The sequence below is a fragment of the Oratosquilla oratoria genome, chromosome 27, assembly GCF_046742065.1.
Source record: "Oratosquilla oratoria isolate Oo_2021 chromosome 27, ASM4674206v1, whole genome shotgun sequence".
NCBI lineage: Eukaryota > Metazoa > Arthropoda > Malacostraca > Stomatopoda > Squillidae > Oratosquilla > Oratosquilla oratoria.
Window position 1 is genome coordinate 37933269 of NC_134803.1, and position 21765 is coordinate 37955033.

The following is a 21765-nucleotide window of genomic DNA, read 5'->3' on the forward strand; positions in this document are numbered from 1 at the left end:
GAATGGGTGTCATGTAGTGTCTAAAAAAGAGAGGTACAGTGATGGTGAATTGGCTGGTGAGGTTTAATGTTTGTCTAAAAGAGGGTAGAGTGCCAGAGGACTGGAGGAGTGCCTGTATAGTTCCGCTTTACAAGGAAAAAAGGACAAGTGTGAGTGTAGTAATTTCAGAGGGATCAATTTGTTGAGTGTAGTTGGGAAGGCTTAATGGAGGGTTTTGATTGAGAAGATTAGGAGAGGAACAGAGGGAGTAATTGGTGAGGAACAGTGGGTAGTAGTTATGTGGATCAGGTTTTTGTGATAAGGCAGATATGTGAGAAAGCTTTAGGAAAAGGTAAGGGTGTTTTTTGAGCCTTTATGGATTTGGAAAAGGCTTATGACATGGTAGACAGAAAGGCACTATGTGAGGCATTATAAATATATGGAATAGAAGGAAAAATGTTAAGAGTATTCAAGAGTTTTTACAAGAGTAGTGGAGTCAGTGTTAGAATTAGAAATGGAGAGAGCTAGTGGTTTAAGGTAAAGCTGGGACTTTGCCATGGCTGTTCAATGTATACATGGATGAGGTGATGCGAGAGGTAAATGCCAGGGTAATGGGCCAGGGATTGGTGATGATTAAAGAAAATAGAGAAAAATAGGAGATAAGCCAGTTGTTTGTTGATGACACTGCTTGTGGCAGGATTAGAGGAGGGTTTAAGGAAATTAGTAACAGAGTTTGGGAAGGTGTACTAAAGAAGTTGAAGATAAATGTGGGTAAAAGTAAGGTGATAAGATGTACAAGGGTAGAGGATGGCTGCAAATTGGAAGTGAGTATTGAGGGAAAGAGGCTGGGAGAAGTGGATAGCTTTAAATACTTGGGTGTGAATGTGGCAGGAAAAGGAGTGGAGGTGGATTTGAATGAAAATTGAGAGAAGCAAGTAAATGCCATGGAGGATTAAAAAGTGTAATAAGAAATAGACATTTGGGAATGGATGCTAAATGGAAATTGTATGAAAGAGTGATTGGGCCAACAGCACTGTACAATATGGGGTAGAAACGTGGAACATAAGAAAGAGTTAAAATGTGTTTGAGAAGTATGGTAGGGGTTACCTGGCTGGATAGAGTGAGAAATGAGGAAGTGAGGAGGAGAATAGGGGTGGAAAAGGAGTTGGGGGATAGGGTTGATGAAAGCATATTGGGATGGTTTGGACACAGAAAGAATAAGTGAGGAAAGATTAGTAGAAGTGTGGAAGGAGTGAACATATGGGAGTGATGAAAGATGAGATGGATGGATAGGGTAAAAAGTTGGAAAAGAGGGGATGCCTGTTGAGAAAGGAAGGGAGAAGACTGAAGATAGGGGTGAGTGGAGAATGAATTTTATAACTAATTTAACATGGCCTCTGACTGCTTTAAAGTAGGGATTGAAGCATTTTTCCTCTGTAGCCAAATTCTGTAGACTTTAGGCAGTTTTAACACATTAGTGCTACACTTCTTTGTGCCATAATCCTAAAAGGATTTAAAGAAATGGAGGTAAGAGTTGAACTCTGTTGCACACTATGGGGATATGGGAGTATAAACCTCTTCAATATGGGTCAAATTCTCGCAGGCAGCATCAACTGCCTAATGTACAATGAATCAATGATGCATCTCAATACTTGCTATATAAAATATAAAGTTACAGCTGTATTACTCATTCTCTTTCACCCAGAATAATAATAACCTCAGAAAATATGATCAAGCCAGTTCACAGAATATGAGGGTCACTCAGGTACAATTACAAAATAAATATAATTAAGATGCCAACGCCAGCATCCTCATATATTCACTTGCTTCTCATAATACCTACATAGGTGTCATCGTATGGAAGGGGTTAAAGATTTCCAATGCAACAGCATCTCTGATGTTGCATGTAATTTGCCTACTGGTTGTATGCCACACAAGAATGGTGAATCCAAATGTAGTGATCTTGTTATGGCCATATTGAAATGACAAATCTAGTGATCATTATTATTGTTCTGTGGGGTGATTAGTATTAGGAACACTGTCAGTCCTTACCAGGTGGCTGTGAACTACAGTACTTCAGTTTAATATCTTACTCTTAGTTTCAGACATATTATGAAAGATGAATTTAATTGAGTCTTAGTACTATGAAAGATTAATTTATTCAACACGGGTCAGATGTAACCTTTTGAGGATACTTAGAATTTTTAGTTTGCACACAAAAGATTTTTCATTGTTCATCAACAGTAAGCATTAACTTGGATTAAGCTACCAGAAGAAATTGGATGACTACATCCAGGATGCAATACATGACACCATACTATACAACACTTTATGGAAAACTGCATTGTACACAATCACACATGCCAACAGTACAATCTACAATCTACACTCTATGAAAGATTTTTGACTGCTTAACCAGACAGTCTAGGGAATGACAACAACCTTGTATCTGTGCTTTGTTATGGAAGTTGTATTTACTCATACACTTGTTTATCTTTTTCAGCAACACTTGATATGGCCAACCTATATGATGACTCAGTTTCTTTTAAAAGACAACTAAATGCTCATCGTGCACCAGTAAGGCCAGAGTGTGTCACATCTTCAGTCTTTGCTGCAAAAATTGATGGTGTACACACAGACTTTGCAGTCATTGTTTACAGGTATTTGTTTACACATAGAGTTGTGTGAGGAAAGACCAAAGTGAGAAATATGGTAGCATGGCCAAGTTGGCAGTAATTATTATTATTAAATTATTATTTTATTTATTAATTTATTTATATATTTTTTTTTATTCTTTTTACAGTAATCGTGTAATGATCACAGTGACCCAGTGTGAAAAATTTGGTTGCCTCTACTCGATCAGGAAGGATTCACCCCAAGATAGTTCTGGACCTGTCTTCAAGCAGCCTACATCTATCTACAGTACTCAGTAATATACTTTTTTATATAAGACCAGTAAATTAGTTTATAGGTTCTTTAGGCATATTTTATATATGCAAATGTTGTTTTACATAAGTTCTTCAGGTCTAAATGAATTGATTTATTTTATGATGATTATAGTAAGTTGAGGGTATGAATGTGGAGAATATTTACTCTACAATACACCTTTTCACTTTTTATCTTTTCTAGGTGTTTGTTAGGAGTTGACAGTGCAGAAGTTTCCACCGCTGTTCGATTTCTGGCAGAGAAACTGGACATAACAAAGCCTGTTCTGCTTTCCTTAGTTGTGAAGACTCTTAACTTCGAGACTATCGGTGCTGTTGCAGAACTTTTGCTTAAAAATAAGTGCTGGTGAACATGGAAGTGTATCTAACGATGGTTTAAAGAAGTAGCGACTTGTAACAGTTTTGCATTGAAGTAAATGCAGAAGTGGTTGCCTTTCTTAAACCTTAACTGACTAATGTGACAGTAAAGATTGAAAAATCAATAAATGCTGAGTGATTATGTATTTGTATACGCTCTGAAGTTACAGACTGATTTTTATTGCACTTTTTTATTTCTTTAATATTTCTTGTAAAGATATTGAGTCTGCTTCAGAGTTGAATTATTTCATACTCCAGAGAAATAGACATTTTGTAGTTTTGTAAATGTCACAACTCGTAAGTGTTCATGATGAGGCTTTGAAACTGGTCTGCAGCAAGATTGATTAAGACTAGTAGGTATTGCCTTCTCCAAGAGGACATTGCTCAATCCAAGTAGTGCTTCAGGCTTCAAAAAGCTTGTTCAACATGGTTTTTTATGGGCAGGTGGTTCTAGGGCCACCTGGAAGTGGCAAGACGACATACTGCAAGGCTGTGGCCAGCCTTCTCAGTGACTTGGGACGTAAAGTGGCCATCGTTAATCTAGGTGATGTTGCTTATTGTTTATTTATTTTTAATTGGGTGTGGGGTGGATGTGTCCTTTGCCTTGGCCACTCCCATCATAAGGGGGAAAGGGCCTTTAGTAAGTATGTATGTATGAGATGGAGAGGTGGTTAAATAGGTTTTATTTGTTTATGATCTGGATGTGTGCTTTGACTCAGTTGATTATATCTGGCACTTGCAGATAGAGTGGTAATTCCCAGTCAATATAAGCAACAAGAAGCAAGATAATTTGTATATCTGACATACAATCCAAAGGTCTTTTTTTTCCCTATGATGGAGTGGGCAGGTCAAAGTGTACACCCACTACATGCACATTAAAATCTATTCAACACCATTTCCATGTCAGTATTTCAAAAATAGAGTTGTTCCTTCCCCTTACCACACTGTTCAGAGCAAAGGCAATCCAGCAAGAGCAGTGTGGTAACAGACATAGATTAGTGACTAGTGATATTACATAAGGGAAATTTCATATTACCTTGGATCAATGGTTTCCAAAGTAGGGGTGGTGAGGCAAAGGGGGATGGTAGAGGGGAAACAGGATGGCATTAAGAGCAATTAATAATTATATTTTGTATATATATATATATATATTTACAAAATCTGGATGACAAAATATATGTTATAAACATTAAGGTAAAGGAACAATTATGCAGTTTATAGAGAATAAAACCAGCATAAGAATTATAAATGAATACATAGCTTTCTTAGGTAGTCTGAAGTTGAAGTAAAAAATAAAAGGTGTGTGTTCACATACATGTATCAGGGGGAAGAAGGACGCTAAGAATAAGCATAGGAGCTAAGGGGGTGCCAGTTTGGAAAAGTTTGGGAACCACTGCCTAAGTTGAAGGGTTCAATGAAGTCCACCACCCCCCTCTCTCACTCAAACACACACATAACGCAATGGCACAGTGCCAGCATTCATGGCTGCCACTATGGCAGTCCGGGTTTGAATCCTGCCCAGGGCTGAAATAACTTCAGTATCGCTTTGCTCCGAGTCGTTACTCCAACTCTCATGGGTGTGAAGTTGGAGGTGTGTGTACGTGTAAGGTCACAGTGTTACCCATAGATCAGTCATATATGAGCTCTGAGCTCTCTTCCAGGAGGGAAATAGCTGTCAATCATGAGTCCAACATGTGATCCAAGACCATGGTGAATCACACACACACCTATACTTCCTTGGCAGATATTGAATTGTTCATTTTGGCCTGTGGCTTGTGCTTTGTGCAATATTATTGTGGTGATATGTAATTTTCAGTTGAATATTTCATAGCTCATGCTAAATGTAAATCATGCAATTTGATACCACCCTACTTGGCACCCCACCTTATAAGTGAGGACATACAGATTGCATAAATATATTCTTAAAACCAGATCCTGCCAATGCCATTCTTGTATCCCACCCTACTTGGAACCCCACTCTGCAATGAGACCATATAAGTAAAGGCATGCAGAATAATGATATGGTATGTTCTTAACACCAGATCCTGCCAATGACATTCTTCCCTACAAAGCAACTATTGACATTTTTGAGCTGGTGCAAGTGGAGGAGGTCATGGAAACTCAGGGAGTTGGACCCAATGGAGCACTTGTCTTCTGCATGGAAATGCTGGAGAAGAACATGGACTGGCTAATAGATAAAATTAAATCGCTCAAGGATCATTACTTGATCATGGACTTTCCAGGGCAGGTAAGGCTTTATGATGTTGAAGAGGTTCAGTGGCAGTTTTATAGTTTCCTGCACTTTTTCATTTTTCTTTTATTCATTCCAATTAGCCACTACCCATAAAACAAGGCAACTAGACATGAGTGATGAACACTGTCACATCTTTCATTCCCTGTTGAAACTATGTGAAGATTACACTTCATAATAATTCTACAAGTTCATTTTCAGTGTACCCCTCTCCTAGAAATCTCTTCCCCCTTAAATTTGATTTGATGACTTGGAGTGACAGAATGTTGTAAATGAGAAAAATGTTTATAATATATATTTTTTTGTGTATGGTAAATAATTTAAAATTTTCAGGCAGAACTGTACACTCATCACACAATGGTAAAAAATGTGTTGTTGGCGCTGGAAAAGGCTGAGGTGCGATTGTGTGCTGCCTATCTTGTTGATGCACATTATGCAAATGATCCAGGTATTAAAAGAAGGATTTTGAGTTTTGTAGATATGTATATTTTTTATGTTCTCTATTTACCTCCTAAGAAAATTAAAGGGATGAGTCTGGGAGGGCTCCAAACAGAACCTTAATAATTGGATTATTAAATGCACATAAAAATGTAATAGATGAGAGTAAGATAGAAGAAATTGGGAGTGTATTTGTGAGACGGAAGATGGATTTGTTAATGTTAAGTGAAAGTAAGGGGTGATTGTGTCTTGCTGCATTGCTTTTGTCCCAGGCATTAGGCTGGAGCCAGGGAAGACTTCATCCACGAGAAACTAAGTTGAAAGGGAAACAATAAGGTAGTGGATGAGACTTGAATGAATGCTTACCTTAGCTGGCTACCCCCCTTATAAGGGGAAAGAGGCCCTTGATATATAGATTGTGCCCATGATACTGTATGGGGGCAGACTCATCATTTAAGGGAAGCAAAGGAGGATTTTAGATGTGTTTTAGATGAATTGGTTAAGAAGTATGGTTAGGATTATGATGATGGATAGGGTGAGAAATGAGGTGAGCTAGGGTAGAAGAACACCTGGTAGATGAGGTTGATCAAATAATACTAGGATGGTTTGGGCATATGGAAAGATTGAGTGAGGAAAGACAAACAAAACAAGTGCAGAAAACAAAAGTCAGGGAAGGGGAAGACCATAAGAAGGATGAACAGATGGATGGGGCCTTTTGTACAAGGGGAATATCTATCGAGCAAGGAAGAGAAAGGGCAAAAGATAGATGTGAGTGGAGAGTGGCTGTGAATGGATGATATATTGATACAGACCAAAGGGATTTCTTATCTGCTCTATAACTTCTTGAGTGGATAAGGGGGAAGGATGACCATTTAATGAAGTGATGGGTGTAAACCAACTTCAGCTATAATATCCTGCTGTGGAGGTGGTGTATCTTGTTGCATTGCTACTGACTCAGTGAGTAGGGGACAGGGATGAATCTTCGTCCACAAGGGACTAAGATAAAAGGGACAATAAATGGGTGTGGGATAGGTGAAGGGTGGGTGTATGCCTTGGCTTGGCCACCCCCTCATAAGGGGGGAAAGGACCTTTTTGTATATGTATGTATGTCAATAGTCTAGGCAACATATCATTGGTATTGTGTTGAATTTTTATCTTTGGTTATAGAGTGCATTTGAACACTTATATACTAATTTTAAGTCGTTTCGTGTAACAAGACTTGTTGATTAATTTGCATTTCTGTCACACAGGAAAGTTTATATCAGCCTTGATGCTGGCATTAAACAGTATGCTGCAAATGGAGATGCCACTTGTCAACATTCTCTCAAAAGTGGATACTGTAGAAAAATATGGCAAGCTTAATTTTGGTCTTGATTTCTACACAGAAGTTTTAGATCTAGATTACCTTCTAGATGCTTTAGAAGATTTTCCAGTCACCAAAAAATTTCGAAAGTTGAACAAAGCCATGGCAGAAGTGGTAACAGATTATGCTTTAGTGTCTTTTCTTCCACTCAGTGTTGACAATAGTAAAACACTAATTAATGTCACGAAGGTAAGTAAAGGTTAATTTAATTAATTGTTGCCAAAAGTTCTGTTATTTATTTTATTTTTATTTATTTATTTATTTATTTATTTATTTATTTATTTTTATTTTTTAAGCTGTTTCTATGTGACCAACTGAAAATGGTATGGGAAGGGGAGCAGTTACAGGTTGTTAGCTCTCCATGTGTGAAAGTATAACAAATAATGCTGAGATTGATAGAGTGAGTTCTTGAGTCCAGTCCAGAAACCAGGTGTCAGCTCCTCGGGACTGCACCTCCTGATTGAGGTGAGGAGGTTAATGGGGTTTGAAAGTGGACAACTTCACTGTCCATCTTGCCAGGACCATTAGATGCATGTACAGGTCATTGGTCCTGTAAGTAAAGATTTATTGTTATAAGTAAGATGTATAGTCAACACTTGAAACTTGTTTAGTCAGCCTTGTTAACCACTTCCATACGGTGACGCCTAGGTAGGCGGCATGAGGAGCAAGTGGTTACTCGATGATGCTGACGTCGGCATCTTGATTATATTTATTGTAGTCGTACCTACGTAACCTCCATTCTCTCTAAACTGGCTTCATCCTATTTTCTATGGTTATCAAAATACATGGGTGAAAGAGAACCAACGATTGAGCACTGACTTTATTCTTTATAATGCGATTATTATGACGCAACATTGCACGTCGGGCAGCTAATGCTGCCAGACGTGCGATGTGCCCCGGAGTGAAGAGGTTAATGCTGTCACAGTATATCCAGTTAAGCATGAAATGCTCACATCACAGAAGTTGCTTTTTATAACATGTTACAGTGTATATAAACAGCACCTACACAGCAGGACCTGACACCTGAAATTGGTTTAACCCCACCACTTCATTACATAGCAACCCTCCCCCCTCATCCACTCAAGAAATATACAGAGTAGACAAAAACAAACCCCTTCATGCTGTCATTTCCTTATCTATTTACAACCACACCATTGACACCTATTGTTTGCTCTCTTCTTTCCGTCCTTGACAGACATTCCTCTTGCATCCAGTGACCCCTTTACCCTGTTCATCACACCTCATTCTTAAGGGTTTCTCTCAAGTACCCTCTTCACTTCAGACTCCCACATTCTTTTTCATAGTCTTTCTTCTCCCATTGTTTCCATATCCCCAAACCATCCCAGAATTCTTTTATCAACCCTGTCTGTCAGCTTCCTCTCCAACCATGCTTTCACTCTGTCTTGCCTCTGCATTTCTCACTCTATCCATCCATGTAACCTGTATCATACTTCTTAAACACTTGATCTTAAATATATTTTTTCTTATTCATTTTTTCAGGCCATTGACAAAGCCAATGGATATGTGTTTGGAAGTAGTGAAGAACGTAACATCCAGCGACTCCTCTCATGTGCCGTTGGGGCACAGTGGGAACATGATCGAACAGGCCTTGATCGAGAAACCTTCATGGACTCATCCTCTGGTGATGGTGAGAAGGAAGAAGATGAGGAAGAGGAATTGTTGAAAATGATTGCTAGGCAGAATCAGGGAAGAGTTATTGAAAAGAATTGATCAAAAATTGTAGAAGGTTGAAAGGAGATAGACCCTGATGAAGGGATGTGTTATTAGTCCCCTCACACCCACCAAAAAAAATTAAATATGTCTTTGTGATGAGTGATTTGAGCTGAGTTTGAGCCTGACCAAAACAGAGAACACCTTCCAGCAGGGTTGAGTTATATGACATAAACCAGAATGAAATGCATAAGTGTTGTCCATTATTGAAGTTATAGATAAAATGCAAAGGAATTGATATGGTATTCAAGGATATAACAACTGTATTTTGGTTGCCCTTTGAGTGTCAGAATAAGATTACCTAACAATGAATAAAAATATATATACAAGCCAGTGTTGCTGTGAAAGTGTTATGGTAAGCATTAACCTTGTAACTGTGTGAAGTTTTCCGCAGCTGAACAAAATTGGCTAGCAACTACCAAAACAAAACATATAAGTTCCTTGTATCAGCAGAAAGGGTTTGGAAGAACAAGGTCCCTCAAGATTGTCTTTGTGCCTTTTCACTTATGTTGTAAAAGCTTCTGCTTCACAGAAATAAAGCTTATGAATGATGTTTGATTTACTTTGGATCCCTTCACCACTCAGACAACAGTGATTTTTTTAAGAGTATATTTTTACATTGAAAATGTTTTACTGTGAAAATATGCATAACACAAAAGAGCTATTTTACAGCTGAATTAAATTGCATGTAATGGTGACTTGATGCCAACATGACATCAGGTGAAGGAGGCCAAAGAGAAGAGCAGATGTATTCACCTTGGTCTTTGGATCCCGTGTTGGACTCGTGATCGAGAGATGGAGTAGATGTTTGAGAATTTAGAATTGAATAAAAAGGTGTTTCTGAAGTGGAATAGTACAGAGAGATAAGTCATGTAGGAAGAAGAGGGTAATTGGTGCAGATGGACAGTTGTTATGGAAGAAAAGGCTGTGTGAGAGGTAGAGAATTTCATGTTCTTGAAAATAGGATTAATAATGGCAGTGGGAGACTAGAAGAATGACTGATGGGAAAGAAGAATGATAATAAATGAAAGTTGGAAAGGCACCTGCATTGGTAGGAATGTCTTAACAAAAGGTGGAGTACAGTGGGAAGGCTGGTGAGATTGTTCAATGTGTGTCTAAGGGAAAAAGTATACTTGTGGATTGGAGGAGTGCATTTATAGTTCCACTACAAGGAGAGGTATGAAAGTAGTATTGAGTATGATTTTGAAGGTTGGGTGTGTGTATTGACTAAGACAATTAGGAGGCAAAAAGGGTCAATATGTTACCCACCTATTTTCCAGGATACTCATAGGTCCCAGGTAACCATCAACAGTCACCTGATTGGTGTATATTCCAGGCACATTCTCTTTGGAGTTTGATATGGTGGTGACCTGAACAGAGGCAATGTGATTCATATGTGCCCAGGAAATTTTATGTGAATCTGGGAGTATTTATTATTATCTTTATCTTAGATAATAATAAAAAAGGAAATGACAGGGCTAATGAAAAAGTAGTGGGATGGTTTGGACACATGGAAAGAATGGGTGAAAAAATATTAGTAAGAGATGTGGAAGACAAAGGTGGGGGAAGTGAACTTGAGGGGATGACCAAGGATGATAGGGATGGATGGGGTAAAACGGGCGTTGAGCAAGAGTTGAATGTCTGTCTATTAGGGAGACAGGGATGAGTGGAGAAAGGTTGTGTGTAGATGATACTGTTGTAAGGCCGGGAATTTAATTGTGTATTATTTTTCTGCTTTTTGAAGGAGTACGTGACTTGTCGAAGCTCGTAGAGAAGTGCATCTCTCACTCCACTCCTCCATGGTCACATGGTCGGTGAAATGGCAAATGAACTTCAATATCTCTAAGTGTAGCATGTTAAACGTAGGGCTACACATACCGAAAATAGATACAGCTTAGATAACACGCTTTTAGAGAAAACAGAGTGCAAGAGAGACTTGGGAGTTCTAGTGAGTCCGGACTTTAAAACCTGGAAACGGTGAATTAGCGCCAGGAATAAAGCTAACAGAGCATTAGGTTTCATTGCTAGGACGGTAATGAACAGAAGTGCAGAGGTAATTATTAAACTCTAGCAATAGTTACACCCATCCTTGACCATGCGGTACAGTTTTGGTCTCCGTCCTACAGAATGGACATCAATTCACTAGAATCAGTACAGAGAAGGATGACCAAAATGATACATGGACTCAGAAATTTGCCTTACGAAGAGAGGCTTAGGCACCTTAACTTACACACTCTGGAAAGACGCAGAGTGCGGGGTGATCTAATAGAGGTGTTCAAGTGGATCAAAAGCTTTAACAAGGGTGATGCAAACAACAGGGACTCGCAGTAATGGTTATAAACTGGACAAATTTATATTTAAGAAGGAAATAGGCAAGAATTGGTTTACTAATAGGGTGGTCCACGAATGGAATAGACTTAGTAACCATATAGTAAGCGCTGAAACTATCAGCTGTTTTAAGAAATGATTAGACAACTTTATGGATGGGGATGACAGGTGGTGATGGATACGGAGCTGCCTAGTGTAGGCCTTGTGGTCTCTTGCAGTCTCCTTCGTTCTTATGTTCTTATTACTCGTACGTCATGGGCGGCACGTTCGTATATTGACCTATTAGGAACCTTCGATTTTTGTGAGGGAGAAAAATTCCCACCACCCAGTTCAGGATTACAGTACAGAAGCATTTTTAAGGGATTCAGATCACCTTGATACTCCAACACAAAACGAGGTAGCGAATATAAGCTTGATTTATGAAGTGGTAGACGAGAACTCTGCCAGGGTTGCAAACACAAGCCCAAGGTCTAAATATACAGGTCAGACCGTTTACATTCTTCTGCGCAGCTTCTGACGTCATTTGGCTGAGTCCATTTTCTCTTTGTGATACACTAAAGAAAACTGTGAAACGCCAAGGAAGACAGGAACTATAATATTTTATATTATATATATATATCATATATATTATATATTCATATATATAGACAGGAACTATAATATTATATATATATATCTATATATATATATATTTTATATAATATTTGTCAGAATATAACTAATTGTGTGGAGCAGTGCGAGCGAAGGCAACGTCATTTTCGAACGACGGACCAGCTTCAACTGACAGCTATAGGACCCGCTAACCCCACTTTGAACAGCCAGGTGACGTTCACGGGCCCGCTGCGCCAACTCCCTCGAAATTCGGTCGGAAGTGGTTAGACCTTATATTCTTAGATCTTGCACGAGCCCAGAAAGCCCGGGGTATAGCGCGTGAGTAATGGACTCCCTGATGAGAACCCAACTTGTCAACAGGAATAAAATTGATTAGGGAGTTTACGCATACACAAGAACCAAGAAACGTAGTGATCCACAAGTATCCTTCGTATCCAAATGTTAAAATAAATTAAATCGTTAGGCGAAATGCAAGTGATTTTGGCCGAGTGTTGGTGGTGGTTGTAATAGATTAGGTGATAAATAAAGTGAAAGTCTATCCCAGGACAGAATTCCTTTAAGTGTCGAGTGGGTAGTAATATCATGGTATATAACAAAATCGGTCATCCATATGTGAAGAATAGTGTGACACTTGTAAATAACACGTCGTCCAGTAAAGCGGAGGGGACCGGAAAGCTTAGCGGCGTAAACCCAAAAATTCAATCACGCAGTCGAGTGTTACATTCCTACCCCCATACTACCTCTTTATTTTTATGTTATTCTTGCCCTGACGTCCACTGTAAAGATTTTGCATAAATTGTCTACGTATAATGGTTTATAATTATAGTCATCGGTTGTAGATCTGTGATAATTATGCAATGTGTTAATTAAAGGAATCAGGAAAAGGAAGTGGGCATACGCGTTGGATGTTACATTCCTACCCCTACGCTAACTCCTTCCCCTTGGTTGAAATTACGTGTTAATTTACCATAATCGTATTGTGTATGATTAAGAAGGAATTGTATGTTGTAAGTGTTCAGGCGAATTAAAAATTACGTTGTCTCATAGGTTAGTAAAAACGAACGTGAATTATACTTGAGTCTTCCCTCCGCTCTCATTTCAGTGACTGCAGCGTAGTATATAAAATACCTCAGGGGTAGAATAAAACGTTTAAAAACGTGTGGTGTCCAGGAAATACATGTTCGAATATAAAAGTGTTGTTGTTGTTGTGATAGTGGCAGCGGATCGTGATGTACCTTCTGAATATAGATTAAAAAATTCAGTTAACGTAGTATTTCACTATATATATATATATATATATATATATATATATATATATATATATATATATATATATATATATATATATATATATAATAATTTCTTATCCATGGTATTCGTGGCCTAACAGTTTTATTCTCATAACGATGTTATTTACATCCTACACCATTAGAGAAATATTGTCATGCCCGTTGGGACACTATTAGTACATATTAGATATAATAGCGGTGGGATTAACGCTCACTCATTAATAATAATCTATCGTAGGTCCCATTTTGACACTACACTGTTATGCATGGAAGGGAGGGGTAGGGGGTCGGGAGTTGTTATATATGAATGATATTGTGATGCAGCCTGAAGGGATTTCTCCCAGTCTTCTCTCTCTCTGTGTGTGTATGAAGGGACAGAGAGGAAGCGGAGCGGGGGTGGTCACCGATTAAGTGAAGCGGCCTTGCTGTGGATGTGTTGTGTCTTGCTGCATTGCGTTTGACCCAGTGCAGTGGACGGGATACAGGGATGACCCGTCATCCATGAAAAGCTAAAATGAGTGGGAGGAAAGGGTGGTGAGTGGGAGTGGGTACTTACCTGTTGACTTGACTATCTCCCTTGTAAAGGGGGAAAAGCCCTCGGTATATACTGTAGATAGATTATCATTACTATTATTATTATAATTATCATTTCAACCTGTCAACCAGTGTTTGTTTTGTAATCTGTGTATGTTTTTGTAGGAAAATTGTGCTGGGGGTTGAATTCGTTTCATCTTACGGGCAGTTGCGTAATATGATTTTATAGATAAAAATAGAGGTGAGAGTAGAAATAAAAAAATCACACGACTTTGATCTTGTCGGTGACAATAATTTCGTAAATGACAAAAACAAACGGAACAGCCTACCAAAACCATAAGCATATTTATAACAAGTCCTTGCGGATATCTGATTATAAAAAATAGACTTGATTACAATTCTTGACCTTGAATCTCATAACTCGTGTCTATAAGTATTTACAATATCTCGTGTGCCACAGACATTGAGCCTACGTAAAAGATTTTTGGAGCACTTTCCTCGGCCTGTTAAGATAAATCCTGATAACTGAAGAGAAACGCTACATGTTTAATCATATCGTCCATGTCTTATAAAACAAGTGGAGAATAATATGTTTTTAATGTCTTACGAAATGACTTGAGGGTATGTCATTGGCTTGTGGAGTCACGTTTCGTAGTAAGGAACATCTTCCTACATTACTCCTAGCCTACGCAGTTCAAAACGTAGATTACACTGGTCAACAAAAAGGAACTTTTTTTTATCCCTAAAACTAAAGTAGTTGAATTCAACTGTGTTTTATTATGTGAAATTCAAATACGTTTTCAGAATTTGTCTATCAGGCATGGTTTTTTGTGATATAGTTTAATCTTGTAACAAATGTATGTTTTTAATATATCAGGATGATATTACAAAGGCGGAGCATGCCGACAGGAGACCTTTTGGTCCATATCTAGGTCGGATGCGAAAAAAATCATAATAATAAATAACAAATAAAACTATAATAATGTAAATAACAAATAAAATACATAAATAAATGCATAGGTATAGTTAAATAATAAACAAACAGGTAAATAGTAAATAATAATAAATTGACATATAACTAATAATAAATGAAAATCAGACAGACAAATGATAACAAAACAAAAACAAATAATATAAAATAAATTATAATCATTACAGCATCTTGCTTAGGTGTTTATCTAAATGATTCTTAAAGCTTCGAACTGAACTACGTTGCACTACCTGTGCAGGAAGTTTATTCCATTCATTAACTATACGGTTGGCAAAGTTGTTTCTACCTACTTCCAAATTGAATCTATTTCCGGACCTTTTAAATGTAGCGATATTAGCCTTCCGGCTATATTTGGCTTGTGGAATGTCTCTTCTAAATGTTAAACAGTAATCAGCTAGCAAAGAAGGGCTCCATTTTCTTTAGTACCGAGTATCCATACTCAAAAGTCCTGGTGAAACTTCTCGCCGTGCTCGTCAATTAACTGCACTAGATGAGAGTCCAAGAAGTGGATTTATAGGCTCATATTGTATCCCAGCTTTATGTATGAAGTCTATGCAAACTTTCTTGAATGATAGCTATGCAGCTTTTTCAACATCAGTAAACACTTCATCGAACTTTTAATCTTACATCAGTTCCCTAATTTGTAATCCTACAAAAGTACCTTTTTTGATTTTAGCGTCACTTAGTGTGGGAAATAAATTTCTCAAATATTTGAATCCCTCGCCAGTTTTATCCATACTTATGACAAACTTCTTCAACCTTAGCTTGATATACAAAGGCAGCTAATTTTTCTCAGGAACAACAAGTGGAGTACCAATGACATTCTTCTCTCATGGAACCAATTATCACTTTAACCACACTTTCTTTATTTAGTGATTTTTTTTTTCTGACTGTGCCACTCGCAAAGAAAGCAACGAAACTTGGTGTAACCATCTGCACTCCAAGTAAAAGTGCCGCTACCTTTGGTCAACACAGATATTCCATTTGAATTCCTCATACTTTATTTATTTCATTTGTTTATTTACTTATCTATTTTATTTATTCATTTATTTTTGCAATCAAAGCTTCATACTCTTACATGTTTTCTTCATATTAACTGCATTTGAATTCCTCATATTTTATTTAATTATCTTATTTATTTATTTACTTATCTATCTATTCTATTTATTTATTTTTACAATTAAACTTTCATACTCTTATATGTTTCCTTCATATAAACTGCATGAGACAGAGGAACAGAGGGGAACTTATTTCCATCAGGACTCCCTTCAAGCTTACTTTGGAAGAGTCGATAAACAAGTGCCACCCAATTGTGTTATACTCACAATCAAGGTCTTTCCTAAAGACTGGTCATCCTTGCAGAATAGCATATCATCCTCAGTGAAGATATTTTCTTGGAAACACAATGATGATCACAATAGAAAAAACTAAAGGAGCATATTGGAAAACAAAAACAAATATGGGTGATACTACATTTTTTTTAATGTTTTTGGATTTAGAATGCGAAAATACCTGGAAAAGAGGTGCCCTCTCTTGGGACAAATTCTTTGTTGACCAGTGTAATCGGCGTGTACAATGGTGATGTAATCATTATTGGAACTATGGGCCTAGCCAATTAAATCAAATAGACTGGAAGGATAAGGGATGGGGAAAGGAGGTGCAGATGTACAAATGAAGTGGAGTCCGTTGATAAGAAAAAGTGATATGGTTGTTATGGTAAGCATTGGAAGTAACAAGCGACCGCTGATAGTAATGCCTTATTTCACATTAGTATTAGCTAGCTCAGACAAATTTGGAGATTATTTACAGAATAAATATTGAAACAGGTCAAATTAGTAACATTTTTGGTGAAATGCAGTTATGAAAACTTATCACTCTGAAAGTTATGATCAAATATGGTCATTTTGCTCGATTTTATTTGTTTTCGATGTTTGGGAATTTTGAGCATGTTTGGTTGTTGCAGTTAATGTCTGTAGGGTATTCATCGCGTAACTTAACTTTCATCTCCACTTTAGGGTGCAATGATTATTATTTTATTTTTGCAAATGGCAGTGGCACAGAAATTTGGCTTTCAATACCATTGGTAATATTTTGTTTAGGGTTAAAAACTAGCATTCAGCGTTCGACATTGTGTTTACAGTAACTGCCACAGTCTACCTGGCAACAAAACATGCTTATTACATCATAATCCCTTCGCTATCGCAAGGAAGTCACGGAGATTGACAACATGAATTGCAAGCCGCCAGGATTAAAGGAAGAGTCACCTGATAAAAAAAAAAAACGCTTACCCCCTTCAGCGCGAAAGTTGTTTTGGCTGCGTACATAACATTTTGTTTAGTAAATGTCTAAGAAAGACATGAGGTTGGGGAGAGCTTCAGTGAATCAAATTCCCTTACAGCCTTGAGTTAAGCACACCAATGATGATGATGTTGAGTGAGGTGGAGGTGTTTCGAGAGGCGATGTGTGATAGCGAGACAATCCGGCTGATAGGAGCTAGTGAAGAGGAGTGTGTGAGGGGGAATGTGGCTCACAGTCCCAGACAGCTCTTCGGATCTTCGAGTACGCTAGTCCTCGTTTATCCCGCGGGAAGATATTAGTGTTAGCCAGCATAGACAGGATCTTGTGGCAATGGACAGCGAACACTCGGATGTAACAGACAGCGGCACGCCACTTCTGGAGACCGCGGGCATAACCCAAGAGGATTTTGAAATCGTACCCCCAACAACCTCAAGTTTATACACCGCGATGGAAGAGGATAATTATTCATTACGTCTGAGGACGCGTCTGCCCGAAGAACAGAAACTAGCCACTGAAGAAATATCATTTCAGAATAGTGAAACGAACAGTGAACCCAACCGTGCTTGTGAGAACACAGATTGTCAATGTCCGAATACTATGACTGAGAACTTCGACTGTGAAGACAGTCCCCAGGAGACCACCAAGTCGACGACGACGAAGCCACAGTCAGTTGTAGAAGTAGGTGACTTACTAAGGGTGGAAGACCTGATACCATGTCTTTCTGGTGAGGTGCGGACATCAGAGAAAGAAACCAAAGTCGAAGATTCGACGCAGATCTCGACGGAAGATAACGACGATGCACCTCCGCCCTATCCCCCGCCACCTCCGCCGACATCACTAAGCCCAGATGATACAAAATCGGCTGACACAAAACCGGTCGACAAAATTAAATTTCCTGACTTTGCAAAATCGGCCAACGACACTAAACCTGCTGACCTTACAAAATCGGCCGACGACACTAAATCTACTGACCTGACAAAATCGGCCAACGACACTAAATCTGCTAACGACTCGAGAACTGTCAACGACCCTGATTATGTTGATGTTAATTCTGTCAGTGATACTAAATCTGAGGATAGGATCCGGTATGAGAAGGATGACATCGACGCTCACTATGACAAGTAAGTTATTTTTTCGTAATTAGGTATGGATTCACAGCTAGCTTCGAACTCGTCTTGTAAACACTACTTCCACATTCTAAAGTCCGTCGGTAACTGTTATTCGTATTCACAAACAGATGGCTTCCGAATTGCTACGTTCTTAACATGTTGCAAATGTGTTTCAATGTATGTTGAAACATTCCAAAAATAAAATCCAGTACCCTTTTGTTGGCGAACTATAAAATTCGGGTTTAGAAAGCTCTGTCAACGCGAGTATATTGGGTAACAAGGACAGCTAGGCACTTCGTGGTGTATACAACTCGTCTCACAATGACCAACGTAAGTACTATGACCTTGATACACTTCAGCCCACTCCAAGTTACCTACAAGGAAAAAGTATATATAACAAGTCCCTAATATACGCAGACAAAATATAATATAGAAAACTATTAAGTATGACGCACTGAATTTTTTTGTTTTGTTTCTGCCGTGTACTATATGAAAGAGCGAAAGATACAAAAATAAGAGGCTAATAGGCGTGCAGTAATGCTTACGTAAGAACTGTAGAACGATGTTATTATATGAAGGAACACGTGTACGGACCTGAGAATGATGTGGATGAGGATGGGAAAGGGAAGGGTGAAGTGAAAACATATTTACATAATCTGAATATATGTGTGTGTGTGTGTGTATTTGTACATAGGGGAATACACATGCATATATTTACAGGGGGAAACTGTTGAACAAGGGGGAAGGCATTGAAGAGGCGTGAGTGGAGAATGGCTGTGTATGGGTGATACTTTAACGCAGCCCGAAGGGCTTTCTCCGCGTCTTCTCTATTTTCCGCATGAGGGGACGGAGAGGGTGGGGGGAGGCTCGCCGATTAAGTGAACCTACCTTCCCGTGTGTGTTCTGTGTCTTGCTGCATTTGCTTCAGACCCTGGCAGTGGTCAGGAGTCAAGAATGACCCTTCATCCAAGAGGAGCTAAGGTGGGAGGGAGACAAGGAGTGGTGGATGGGAGTGGAATTGGTGTATGCCTTTGATTTGGCTACCTCATTTATAAAGGAAAAAAAAAAGTCCAAAGTATATAGATATTTATAGGGAGACCTCCAACTCGATCATGAGTGGTTTTCGGATCACAGCGCTACAGATAATTCGCAATCTAAAAATCGAAAATTTCCAGTATTATGAAGGAAAAACTCCCAAATGTAGAAATTACTTGCTACCAGAAGCATTTGCTTTGGTATATTTTCGTATTCAGAAGTTCTCAGTGAAGAGAACTATTGTATATTGTGAGGTAGAGCTAGTGACTAATTACATAATTTTCGGACTCAGTGTGATAGAACATGGTACAGCAAGTTCAGCAACGAAATTATTCCCATGTTTTGGTTCTGTTTGAAGATTACTAACTCATCTGCTATTTATGACTTTGTATATTTGTTCTGGCTGCCTCCAGGCGATTTTATTCTCTCTAGAGAAATCCCCGCCTTAGTGACATGGTTAAATTTACAATGACCATTTGTGCATTTATTATTGTCTGCCTGCTGACGATTTTAGTCAGCCGAGAGAAACGCCCTGCATAGGTTAAGTAGGTCAAAACGCCTTGCTTGCAAGATCATATATGATCACATAACATTGTTGTGAGGCATTTACTGAAGTAGCCTGAAGAGAAATTGGTCATAATGATGTGGAATCAACGAAGGAGCAACACCGTTTAGGGCTCTTGTGTGTTGATGACAAGAATTCCTCCTTGCTTGAACGTTTTACGTGGAACGGTCCTGGTGCTATGGTGCATCATCATCTTGGGTTATTGGATGTATATAAAGTTAAAACCTATCGTCTAATCATCTTTATATCTACTTTATTATTCTCACAAAATACGAAATGACCATTTTTTAATTAAAAAAGAAAAGAAAAAATAACTAATTGTATTCAGCAAAATGGTATTGCGATCCATGTTTTCTTATGTAATGTAAATTATGCTTTACCTTAGACCCTTTGTCATGCATTTCGTCTGTACAAAAGCATAATTTATGGTCAACCTCCACGAGCAGCCTGGGACAGATTATGTCATACTGAGTGGTCCGAGGGAGGGAGGAGGAGAAGGACAGGAAAGTAAAGAGAACAGGACAAGGAGGGAGAGCTCCAGACAATAAGAATTATATGATAACGATAATAATTATATATTATAATAATGTGAGCAATTGTCGAAAGTAACGAAGGAGGAATAACAATGGATAAAATAAATCACAGGTGACAGAAACTGTTCCAGAACAACAGGTCTCGTTACGGATGTTAGAACATCTGTTCTGGTATTAGAATATGGTCCACGAACGCGCAAACACACACACACACACACACACACACACACACACACACACACACACACACACACACACACACACACACACACACACACACACACACATTTATTATTTTCATTATAATATATGTATGTCTTCATGATTCGCCAATACAGGTAGTTTTCTAACTTAACTAATCATATTGGCCAGTCTGGACGCAACAAAATTAAATACAATTTTATACATAGGAGTACGTGATTACGTTAGATGCATTAAAAGTAGATACATTCTTACAGTTTTATACATACATAGGAGTACGTGATTAAGCTAGATGTGTGTAACAGATAACATCGTCCGCGCCGACATGACGTCACTGAGACGGCTCATGGTCTCCAAGCCACCAAAGGCCAAGGGCGTGAAGTTTAGAGCTGGGAGATATGATCACAAATACACAAATATAACCACTATTATCAAGAGCTTACTGCGCTGTCTTCATCTACGTAGTTCGTTTATCCATTTTCTTTGCAGCATTTGCTAGTCTGCTTCGAATTATTTTATTTTTTCTCCCTTTAGTTTGTCACATCCGCGATTCAGAGTGTTTTTCGTTGTCGACAACCAGCGCTTCTATCGCGAGGGGGGGGGGCAGTGTCGTGCCGAAGAGGTGGTAAAAGAGTTAAACGACTAGATTTGAGCTTGGGACACACACACACACACACACACACACACACACACACACACACACACACACACACACATATATATATATATATATATATATATATATATATATATATACATATACATATGTGTGTGTGTTAAAGAAGGGAGCAGGTTTTAAGTAATGCAAGTATAGTTAAAAACAACAGCATTGCTGTAGTTATTTAGTTTTCCCTCGTATTCTCAATTTTCCTGATTAATAATGTGCCATTATAGAGTGAATTGAAATTAGATCTCCGTATTCTTCAATTTCCTTTAATTGTAAAGCTAAACGTTTCGTCTTGAGAAAGACATTTTCAAGAGCAAACTGCAATAACAAAAAGTATACGATTACGCACAACGACGATAACAAGTGAACAAAAATAAATTATACATGAACAAGTCTGGTGATATATGAGAAAGATACAAAATTACATACAACAACGAATAAACAATTCTGGTAACAAATGAGAAAGGTACAATATATATATATATATATATACATATATATATATATATATATATATATATATATATACAGCTTTCAAT

General features: G+C 38.2%; 2 protein-coding genes across 2 annotated transcripts in view; both read left to right on the forward strand.

The window, feature by feature from the left end:
• Nucleotides 1-3277: 3277 nt before the first annotated feature.
• LOC143039966 (GPN-loop GTPase 2) lies at nt 3278-9615 on the forward strand. The gene is made up of 5 exons (XM_076210457.1): nt 3278-3825; nt 5324-5529; nt 5866-5980; nt 7221-7522; nt 8834-9615. The coding sequence occupies exons 1-5, from the start codon at nt 3708-3710 to the stop codon at nt 9062-9064; spliced, it is 972 nt and encodes a 323-aa protein (XP_076066572.1). The 5' UTR covers nt 3278-3707; the 3' UTR covers nt 9065-9615.
• A 7683-nt stretch (nt 9616-17298) lies between these two features.
• LOC143039810 (uncharacterized) overlaps nt 17299-21765 on the forward strand; it is a 37622-nt gene continuing 33155 nt past the window's right edge. Inside the window, exon 1 of the mRNA XM_076210058.1 lies at nt 17299-18237. Within this exon, the coding sequence (XP_076066173.1) occupies nt 17447-18237 (791 nt within the window). The 5' untranslated portion in view covers nt 17299-17446. The remainder of the gene's footprint in view (nt 18238-21765) is intronic.